The sequence below is a fragment of the Bison bison genome, unplaced genomic scaffold (genome assembly GCF_000754665.1).
Source record: "Bison bison bison isolate TAMUID 2011002044 unplaced genomic scaffold, Bison_UMD1.0 scf7180017864291, whole genome shotgun sequence".
NCBI lineage: Eukaryota > Metazoa > Chordata > Mammalia > Artiodactyla > Bovidae > Bison > Bison bison.
This window is the reverse complement of record NW_011494863.1, coordinates 9,332,014-9,343,733: the sequence shown is the minus strand read 5'-3', so window position 1 is coordinate 9,343,733 and position 11,720 is coordinate 9,332,014. Positions and strand designations below refer to the sequence as shown.

Sequence of the window (11,720 nt, the reverse complement as noted above, 5' to 3'; positions counted from 1 at the left end):
GGAATGATATCTTCCTGTATAACTCCTACTGAGGTCACTCTGTGTCAGCTGTTCTGGGCTTCTGGCTGTACTGTAAGCCCTGTCTCAAGGCTTTACTGTTCCTCTTCCTGGAATGTTCTTCCCTCACTTACATGTATGGAATTAATCTCCCTAGGAGGTGCAAATGGCACCTTCTCAGGGAGCTCTTTTCTGTACAAGATACTTAAAATTGTATCTCAGCATTTACTATGTCATTTTTCTATTGAGTCACATCGCCTGTGATCTATTGTAGAGAGTTTTGTCTATTTTGTTTACGGCTATTGTTCTCATAAGGCTTCTCCGGTGGCTCAGTGGTGAAGAATCCGCTTGCCCGTGCAGGAGCCTCAGGTTCAATCCCTGGGTCAAGAAGATCCTCTAGAGAAGGAAATGGCTACCCCCTCTAGTATTTTTTCCTGGAAATTGCATAGACAGAAGAGCCTGGCGGGCTACAGTCCATGGGTTGCAAAAGAGTGGGACACAACTTAGCGACTAAACCACCAGCACCACCATTTTAATCATACACATAGTAATGCTTGGAAAATAACAAGTGCTCAATAATTATTTGTAGCCTGATGGCTAAATGACAAACTGAATAAAGAATGTTGTTCTCTTCTCCAAGAGAAAGCTCAGCTCAAAACCAGGTTAAACAGGAATAAGCACGATGGGATTTCTGGTCTGCTGGTGATACATTATTTCTTGACCTACGTGTCAATATCACAGATGTGATCACTTTGTAATATTTAGTTGTATACTTATGATAGGTACACTTTTTCTTTATGACTATTATACTGCAGTAAAATGTTAAATAACAGATTTTATTATGATAGCCAAGATACACACACACAAACACACATAGAAACAATAGGATATTATTCAGACAGGAGAAAGAAGAAAATCCTTCCTTTAATGACAACTTGGATGAACCCTAAGGATGCTATGCTAAGTTAAATAAGTCAGACAAAGAAAGACAAATACTGTACAATAAAGCCAATAGCATAGAGACAGAGAATAGAATGGTGATTACTAGAGGATTGGAGAAAATAAGGAGACATTGGTCAAAGGATATAAATTTTTAGATACAATTTATGGCAGTCTAATATATGGTGTGATGATTATAGGCAATCAGTTCAGTCCAGTTGCTCAGTCGTGTCCTATGGACTGCAGCATGCAGGGCCTCCCTGTCAATCATCATCTCCCAGAGTTTACTCAAACTCATGTCCATTGAGTTGGTGATGCCATCAAACCATCTCATCCTCTGTCGTCCCCTTCTCCTCTCACCCTCAATCTTACCCAGCATCAGGGTCTTTTCTAATAAGTCAGCTCTTCACATCAGGTGGCCAAAGTATTGCACTTTCAGCTTCAACATAAGTCCTTCCAACGAACATTCAGGACTGTTTTCCTTTAGGATGGACTGGTTGGATCTCCTTGTAGTCCAAGGGACCCTCAAGATCTTCTCCAACACCACAGTTCAAAAGCATCAATTCTTCGGCGCTCAGCTTTCTTTATAGTCCAACTCTCACATCCATACATGACTCACATCCATACATGACTATGGAAAAACTCACATACATACATGACTATGAAAAACATGACTATTGTTTTTTTTTTTAGGAAAGGTGAATATTTATTATACAAATATTGAAATCTATACATTCTTAGCTGATGATATATATTTAGTTAAAAAGTCTTTTACTTTGGATATATGCATCATCTCCTTCATTGTGGTGTCTCTGCTTCTCAACTGTATTAATCCATTCTCCAAAGTAGCTTCAGTAATCAACACTGTGAAGAGGATACTCATTTCATCATATTTTGAATAACGTTGTTCCAGTGAAGACTGCACAGTTTCCAGATAACCAGGCCACACAGAAATTCCATTCTCCAGTAATTCATTAAACAGCCCTTGACAAACCTGTCTTAGTTCCACTGTTGGGCCTCATCCCACATCCAAAGCAGCTTTAATAGGGGCCAAGCAAGGGTGAAGTTTAAGCACCTTTCTATGAAGATCTTTCTTTCTTGTAAAGGAGTTCTCTGTTAGCTGGAAAGAATCATAGAGGTAGGCCAGCATGCCTCGGTCTAGATCTCCATTTATAGATAAAACAGAAGGAACCACATTTTTCCGCCCGTCTCGGCTGTGTACTTGAGCCACACTTCCAGGATACATGTGTAAAAGTTCATGATCTCCTAGGTTCCACAGGGTTTCTATTGGCTCCTTTCCCCAGGGGGAATTGTAGTAAAGTCTGTTTCCTTTTCGGCCTGCTTCATCCTGACAATCTCCACTGCTGAAGTTAGATGGACTCATAGCAAACTTTCTCCACCATAGGAGTCGATGACGTAACCAGAAATCAAGCCACTGGCTTGCAGTTCTTGCTGAAGTAAACCATACCAGAGAAGCTTCAGTCTTTTCACCGATTCTTTTAACACCATCAGGTGTCTGCTTAGTATCAGAAACAGGGTGAAAACACGCTCCAATCTGAGCAAGGCCAAAAGGTAGCCTCTTGTTTACCAGATCCAGGTAACTAACCATAGCCTTGACTAGATGGACCTTTGTTGGCAAAGTAATGTCTCTGCTTTTTAATATGCTGTCTAGGCTGGTCATAACTTTTCTTCCAAGGAGTAAGTGCCTTTTTATTTCATGGGTGCAGTCACCATCTGCAGTGATTTGGGAGACTAAAAAAATAAAATCAGCCACTGTTTCCACTGTTTCCCCATCTATTTGCCATGAAGTGATGGGAACAGATACCATGATCTTAGTTTTCTAAATGTTGAACTTTAAGCCAATTTTTTCACTCTCCTCTTTCACTTTCATCAAGAGACTCTTTAGTTCTTCTTCGCTTTCTGTCATAAGGGTGGTGTCATCTGCATATCTGAGGTTATTGATATTTCTCCCGGCAATCTTGATTCCAGCTTGTGCTTTCTCATGATGTACTCTGTATATAATTTAAATAAGCATGGTGACAATATATAGCCTTGATGTACTTCTTTCCTATTTGGAGCCAGTCTGTTATTCCATGTCCAGTTCTAACTGTTGCTTCCTGACCTGCATACAGATTTCTCGAGAGGCAAGTCAGGTGGTCTGGTATTCCCATCTCTTTCAGAATATTCCAGTTTATTGTGATCCACACAGTCAAAGGCTTTGGCATAGTCAATAAAGCAGAAGTAGATGTTTTTTCTGGAACGCTCTTGCTTTTTCAATGATCCAGGGGATGTTGGCAATTTGATCTCTGGTTCCTCTGCGTTTTCTAAAACAAGCTTGAACATGTGGAAGTTCACAGTTCATGTATTGTTGAAGCCTGGCTTGGAGAATTTTGAGGATTACTTTACTAGCATGTGAGATGAGTGCAATTGTGCAGTAGTTTGAGCATTCTTTGGCATTGCCTTGTTTAGGGATTGGAATGAAATCTGACCTTTTCCAGTCCTGTAGCCACTGCTGAGCTTTCTAAATTTGCTGCCATATTGAGTGTAGCACTTTCACAACATCATCTTTTATGATTTGAAATAGCTCAACTGGAATTCTGTTACCTCCACTAGCTTTGTTCATAGCGATGCTTACTAAGGCCCACTTGACTTCACATTCCAGGATGTCTGCCTCAAGGTGAGTGATCACACCATCATGATTATCTGGGTCGTGAAGATTTTTGTACAGTTCTTCTGTGTATTCTTGCCACCTCTTCTTAATGTCTTCTGCTTATGTTAGGCCCATACCATTTCTTTCCTTTATTGAGCCCATCTTTGCCTGAAATATTCCCTTGGTATTTCTAATTTTCTTGAAGAGATCTCTAGTCTTTCCCATTCTATGGTTTTCCTCTATTTCTTTGCATTGATCACTGAGGAAGGCTTTCTTATCTCTCCTTGCTATTCTTTGGAACTCTGCATTCAAATGGGTATATCTTTCCTTTTCTCCTTTCCTTTTTGCTTCTCTTCTTTTCACAGCTTTTGGTAAGGCCTCCTCAGACAGCCATTTTGCTTTTTTGCATTTCTTTTTTTGGGGGGATGATCTTGCTCCCTGTCTCCTGTACAATGTCATGAGCCTCTGTCCATCAGATCTAGTCCCTTAAATCTATTTCTCACTTCCACTGTATAATCGTTAGGGATTTGATTTAGGTTATACCTGAATGGTCTAGTGGTTTTCCCTACTTTCCTCAATTTAAGTCTTAATTTGGCAATAAGGAGTTCATGATCTGAGCCACAGTCAGAGCTCCTGGTCTTGTTTCTGCTGACTGTATAGAGCTTCTCCATCTTTGGCTGCAAAGAATATAATCAATCTGATTTTGGTGTTGATCATCTGGTGATATCCATGTGTAGAGTCTTCTCTTGTATTTTTGGAAGAGGGTGTTTGATATGACCAGTGCTTTCTCTTGGTAGAACTCTATTAGCATTTGTCTGGCTTCATTCTATACTCCAAAGCCAAATTTGCCTGTTACTCCAGGTTTTCTTGACTTCCTACTTTTGCATTCCAGTACCCTATAATGAAAAGGACATCTTTTGGGGTGTTAATTTTAGAAGGTCTTGTAGGTCTTCATAGATGTGTTCAACTTCAGCTTCTTCAGCATTACTGGTTGGGGCATAGACTTGGATTACCATGATATTGAATGGTTTGCCTTGGAAACGAACAGGAAAACTATAGGAAATAGTAATGTGTAATATACTCAGAGTCTGTGAGTAGACTTCAAATATTCTCACCACAAAAAAGAAATGGTAATTATATGAGGTGATGGAGATGTTAGCTAACACTATAGTGGTAATCATTTTATAATGTCTTATTTTATAATAAGTCTATCAAATCAATATGTTGTACACAAGTTTACATATTTTACAGGTCAACACATATACAGTAAGGGCTTTGCAATGGCTCAGCAGGTAAAGAATCTCCCTGCAATGCAGGACATGTGGGTTTGATCCCTGGGTCAGGAAGATCCCCTGAAGAAGGAAATGACAACCCACTCTAGTGTCACTTTTCTTGCCTGAAAAATCCCATGGACAGAGGAGCCTGGCAGACTACAGTCCAAAGGGTCACAAACAGTCGGATACAACTGAGCAATTAAGCACACACACACACATAACACAGTAAAGCTGGGGAGAAAGGAGCAGATTTTGTGGCTAGCACTTCTCCATGCTTAGGGATCCCTAGTTTGATTTACTAGAAGTTTGTAATTAGTATTTTGTTAGGGTAACTCATCTGTTATTATACTTGATTTGGGAAAATAATTAGATAAAATTCATGTTTGATACCTTTCTTTCTTCTTTTTTGGGTCATCAGACTAGGTGCTAAAGTTTCCCTTCTAGGGACCAATTTGAGATTGCCCTTTGTGAATGAATATACTTCATGCTCATATCTTCTTCTACTCCTGACCTTGACAAAGCTCTAAAAAAGCAATCCCAAATAGGGTCAGTGTAAATATGTAAATATAAGTATGTCATGTAACACTTCTTATAAATGTATAATAAGTATAAATATGTTCAGCATAAATTTCAGTTTATTGGGAAAAGAACTAGGTTTGGAGGGGGAGTAGGAAGTGGGTGAGGAGCCTTTCTGGTCTGCTGAAATTATAGGGTTGAGACTCCTAACTACTTATTTGACTGCATGTGCCAGAAGTTACATGCATTGTACACGCACTTTTTAAAATTTCAAAATAAATTCATTTAGAGCAAGACTAATAATCTCAAAGAGCACAGAATAATGTACCAGTGAGTAATCTTGAGACTCTTACTAAGCATGAACTCCACGGATTCCTTGGAAGGACTTGAGGCTGTACTGAATCAGTCTTTCCTAGGCCTTTACATGAAATGAGGCTTATGGACGGCAAGGGGCAATAGCGCTGCCCGCCCCCAGAATAGGTGAACTAAGTTAATAAGTAACTTTTTAGAAACAGCAGTTCTTACCAGAGAAGAAATGGAAGACTCTGAGCTGTCTTCCTCTTCAGAAGATCTAAAGTGGGATGGTTTTTCTTCAAGTCTTATCCTGTCCAAAGCTTCTTTTTCACTAGAAAAGAAGACAAAAGTAAATTTGCATCCACAAAGACTGGCTCCTGTAATTTCTAGTTGGAAGTTAAACATTTCTAATAAAATACGATGGAACCACAGAACATTGAGTGAGAAAGTGTCCAGGAAGACATGTTAAGAAAAGCACACAGCTGGGAACTGGCTTGGCACTCCCTTCACTTAACAGATGTGTGATCTTGGACAAGTTGTTTAGAGTATTCCTTTCTCCAGGGGATCTTCGCGACCCAGGGATCAAACCTGGGTCTCCTGCATTGCAGGCGGAGTCGTTACCATCTGAGCCACCAGGGAAGTCCCATAAAAAGATGATAGTTCTGGTAATTCCTTCCTCAAGGAATGTACTATGAGGAGCTAATATATACATATATATATTATATATATAATATATTTAACTGTTGTGTTCATAGTGTTTTTTTCAGAACCATCATCATCCATCATGTTCATAGGTCCCCAAATATAGTTGTTCATCAGAATAAACTAGAAACCCTTTCTAAAAAACAAATTCCTTAGCCTTGGAGACTCTAACTTATTTTGAAGGACTAATCTGTGTGTGTGTGTGTGTGTGTGTGTGTGTGTGTGTGTAAGACCTCTCTTAAGTGTGATCTAGTTGTAGAACAGATTTGGAATAATTTGTTGTAACTATGATACTGAGGGTTGGAAACATTTTTTTTAAGTGACATAGCTAGTAAATATGATTAGAACTTCCAACTGGATTTCCTGTCTTCAAGTCCAACTGTTCTTTCTCCTGTACTGGGTATTGTCAACTTAAAAGCATTGCATCTAAAGACTTGGTTTAAAGCCTGCATGGATTCATGAGCACATGAGTATTTAATCAAGTCTCTAAAAATGCAGTCCCCGCACTAGCTGAAGGGGGTACAGGATCCTGTTACTCACAAGATGCTTCTGCACATGTAGCACTTGTTTTTGTATAACTTTCCATCAGCACCAAGCACAGGGTCATTCTCTCTAGTGCACATGAGCTCATCATTCCTCACATGCTGCCGAAAGTTACTGCATTCATCCTAGAAAATAAGAAAAGGCAAGTGGGCATGGCTTTTTCCCTTTGTGCCTTGGTTACTTTCTTAAACTTGGTTTTAGGAATTCCTCTCTTGGCTCTGGTCTCAGACTCACTGCACTTATCCTGGCAATGGAGGCCAAGGAACGCCCAGACTCTCTAAACTTCCCATCCTCCGCTTCATTCCGAACCTCTCTGCACTGGTCCTGGAAATACAGGGAAACATAAAACAATACTTGAAAGACCTCCACAATACTTGAAAGACCTCCTGGTCTTGCTCGCCCTTTCCATCAATCTTTCCTTTCCTCTACTTTTCACGGGAGATACGCTCTTGACCAGAGGACAATCCCACAGTTGTCTAACTCTATGAATGACATTATCACTGGCGAAAGACTGATTGAAGATGTCTTCTTTGTGATCTTGAAAAGCAAATAGAAAAGGCAGCACCATGCATGTGCACTATTGATTCACTGATGCTCAGAAGACCCTCTGGAGAAAATGGGAAAGGCATCAAGGAGAGACGCTAAAAGAGAGACTTTGAAACTAGTTTATTTTACATAAATTATTAAAATCAGTGTCAACAAGCAACATGAAGCCTCATTTCACATTTAAAGTGTCAGACATAAGCATGCAGTTAAGGTGGTAAAGAATTTTACCCACTATTTTTCAATCCACAATTCTCCCAAACAGGAGAAACCAAAGCAATAATCGATACACACTGCGGAGAATTCTCTATAAAACTGAGAAAAAAACATTAAACTTCAAAGCCAGGAGATAAATCTTATTATAACCCAACATGACAATATTGGCAAAATCAATTTTCTTTGAAGCAGAAGATTAGCAACTTTATTATCCAAAAAGTGAAGGGGAAGACAAGAATCTGAGGACGAAAAGTAAAATAGTTATCTTCGTATCTTAAAAAATAACCTTTGCATCATTTGAGGGCTTGGCTCTTGATCTTTCTTCTTCATTCTTTTTTCTTTCTTTAGCTTCTCGCTCACTGAAAAATTTTATAAAAGGGAGAGAGTAGTTTTTCCAGAGTCATTATTGAATTGTTTAACCAAATATTTCTCCAATTCTAAACATTAGAATATCTAACACTGTTTGCTAGTATCTAAAAAATACATAAGATACTTTTTAAACAAATAATTCTGATCATTGGGGTTTTCATAAAATTGTGACGGTGCTGTCAACTTTCATAAACCCAGTTTCTATACTGTCGTGTAGAGTGATATACATCTGAAGGGTCAGTACATTTTTTCCTAATAGGATTATTTATGACTCTCAGGTAGAGAGTTGCTTCATTTCTCCTTTTTATTTTTTTTACTGAATTACAATAACTCTCCTGTATTGATTGTTCTTTATATTACTATTATGCTTTAAAGTTTATAAACATTTTAAAAATATTATCTCCTTGAATCCCTACAAAAACTCTATTGTGTAGTTATTATTCTCTTTATATACAGGAGGAACTGAGGCTGTGCAGAGTGAATGGGTCTGTCCCATGTCACTTATCTGAGACACTTCCTCTTTGAAGGTCAGTGATGTTGGCATGATACAACAGGGTGTTCTCCTATCCCAGCTGCTCCTGGCATGATTATGCTTCTCATAATATTCAAAATAGAAATTTCTTATGAAAGTGCTTTGGAAACTTACTGTCCTCTTCTAAACTGAGGAGCTATTAGTATAAATTTTTAATGTGTGATGCCAAACACCGTAGTTTTAAATCAAAAGGAACCAATTTCTGGGAAGCAGACACAGCATATCAAACTGATTCATAAACCTCTCTACTCACAAGATGCTCTGACACATAGCACACTTGTTGGCATACGTCTTGCCATATGGGCCTCGAACAGGGTTGTTTTCTTTGGTGCAAATAAGCTTTCCATCTCTCACCATGTTCCGGAATTCATGACACTGATCCTGCCAATAAGAACAACAACAAAAAAGAGATGTTTCTACAATCATCTGATCTTTAAAACAGAAAATATGATCGGTTGGTTATATGTAAACTCATAACCCTTGAGGAGGAAAATTAAAATCTAGAGAAAATAAAATTTTAGAGATAAAATGTATTTTAAAGCAGCGGTGCCCAACCTCTTTGGCACCAGGGACCAGTTTGTGGAAGACGATTTTTCCATGGACTGGGGCTCGGGGGGTGGTTTTGGGATGATTCAAGCACATTACATCTATTGTGCAGTTTATTTCTGTTATTATTACATCAGCTCCACCTCAGATCATCAGGCATTAGATCCCAGAGGCTGGAGACCCATTTTACGGGCACTGTGTTCAGTATCTGCTTAAGAAGTCTGAATCCTCTCCACAGCATCCCTTCAAATACTTGTCAGCCCCAGTGGAATCTCACTGCCACCTAAGGCAGCCTGTGCCATTTTTATACAGTTTCATTGGGTTGATCCCCAAACTTGTTGCACTGCACCTCAACTCATTACTTCACACATTAAAAAGCCCTAGACTGAATTGAAAGACATCCTTTGGCAAGGCGGCATGTAAACATCTAAAGTTTTAGCTTTGTTCCTCAAGAACAAATTTTTTTTAAAATTGTTTCAGCAAATCTGTATTATACTCTTAGCATTTTGTTGTGTGTGGTAATGGATTTCTTTTGGTTGTCATTAAAAAGTCTGTAAGATAAGCACACATTATCCCCATTTTACAGATGAGAGGAAAAAAGTTCACAGATAGTAAGTGATTAAAATCAGTGTTGGAACAGAGATCAGAAACCTATTAATAACCAGGCTATAGATTCCTTGCCTTCTTTGCCTTTACATGACAGAAGATAAAGACTCCTGGCACATCTCTAAGAACATGGAGCTAGCTGCCGTCTTTGCTCCTTGCAAAATAAGAACCTTAAAAAGAAGGCAATGGAACTGGGCCCACAGGATTTAACCCCTGTTGAAATTTTTGAACATCCATAGAAGTTTGTCTTAAACATTTTTTTAAGCCCAAAGAGTTACAGTATATGAGAAATTATCTTTAAAAATGCTATCAATAACCTAGATTGGAGTTACCTTTCTTTAAATTGTGGTACCATGAATAACTCCAGACCTACTTTTCTTTGTTTAATAGCATTTGATTCTCTGGAACCGAACACCTGATCAACATACGAAATGTCTCATAGCCATCATTTTTAAATTTGCTAGAATTTTGTTTTCCTCTTCCAGGTACCTAAAATGCTGCATACATCTGTGTCTATGATAGCACCCCTGTGAGGATATTGCAGCCTTTGCTCTTTGGGTGCAAATCTCTAGCTCTTCCATTTGTTATCTGTGGGTAGTTAACTTCTCTGAATTTTTTCCTCAACTGTAAAATTGGACACTACCACCTACTGCATTGATTGTGGGCAGATTTAAATACGATGGTGCATGTACTTTATAAAGCTTATTTTAGTTTGCATTTGTAGATAAGACTGTAGCTTTCTTTTTGCCACAGGCACAAAAAATATCTAGGTATTTTCTATACGTACGTATAGGTTTTTTCCTTTTTTGAAATTCTTGAAATAGATATTTTTAAACTTGAAAGAAATTTAACAATCTAGAATACATGTCTAGTAGAGGTCATTTCAAGTTGTACAATAAAGTATTTTCTCAAAGCCATTGATCTACCAAAATATGGGTAACAGATATTCCCAATTTATTTTTCAAAAATGACCATTACTACTAATGTTTCATTTTGCTTAGTCAGCATAAAACTAATGAAAAGTTGCCTCTTTAATGGGAAAACTTTCCTGGGGAAATTTCACTGTTTCACTCTTCTCAGTCCATAGCTGGATTAGAAGAGGTTGCACTGTGTCATCGTCTATGTGCTGGTGTTGTAAAACATTGAACCTCATTTTTAAAACCCCAAGTTGAACACAAGATGGCACTAGAGTGCCAAGAATTTACCATCTGGAGCTCCAAGCTTTAGATCCTTTTCTTGTTTATAAATTTGGCATCTATTTGCATAACTGTTTTTAAACTTCAGGGGGGAGATCAAGTTGATAACAATAATTTGACAATTGCCATTGTTCCTATAATGTGTGGTAACTGCATCAGAGTTGCAGTTCAATTCAGTCCTGGTCGTGTCCGACTCTTTGCAACCCCATGAATCGCAGCACACCAGGCCTCCCTGTCCATCACCAACTCCCCGAGTTCACCTAAACTCATGTCCATCGAGTCGGTGATGCCATCCAGCCATCTCAAGGACAGTTAAATTCCATGTTATTTCTTTGAATATCTGGTCATGTCTTTCTTGTTTATCATCAAGTTCACAACAACTGGGACAGAGTATGCATTCCATAATATGCATTCTGTTTATTTGTTGAATAAACCAAGCTTGCAACCACTCATCCAAATTTAAGCATAAGCATGCTCAGGTGGCACTAATGGTAAAGAATCCACCTGCCAATACAGGGGATGCAAGAGACATGGGTTTGATTCCTGAGTCGGGAAGATCCCCTGGAGAAGAAAATGGCAAGCCACTCCACTATTTTTGCCTGGGAAATCCCATAGACAAGAGGAGCCTGGAGGGCTGCAGTCCATGAGGTTGCAGAGTCAGGTGTGACAGCAGTTGAGCACAAGATACATCTGGCATGTATTACCTGTTTTTCCTTGTCCTTTCCGGTTGTGTTCCTCGTGTAGTCCCCCTCTTCCTTCTTTTTTTCAGCTGCTTCCCTTTCCCTTGAAGAGAAAAA

General features: G+C 38.8%; 1 protein-coding gene and 1 pseudogene across 1 annotated transcript in view; both read right to left on the bottom strand.

Annotated features, from left to right (window-relative positions):
* Positions 1-1,651: 1,651 nt before the first annotated feature.
* On the bottom strand, positions 1,652-2,545 carry LOC104996393 (annotated as a pseudogene).
* Positions 2,546-7,948: 5,403 nt separating this feature from the next.
* Positions 7,949-11,720, bottom strand: part of SPINK5 (serine peptidase inhibitor, Kazal type 5) — a 65,079-nt gene continuing 61,307 nt past the window's right edge. Inside the window, exons 24-26 of the mRNA XM_010850482.1 lie at positions 11,628-11,706; positions 8,829-8,956; positions 7,949-8,033 (exon numbers count right to left, since the gene is read on the bottom strand). Of these exons, the coding sequence (XP_010848784.1) occupies positions 7,949-8,033; positions 8,829-8,956; positions 11,628-11,706 (292 nt within the window). The remainder of the gene's footprint in view (positions 8,034-8,828; positions 8,957-11,627; positions 11,707-11,720) is intronic.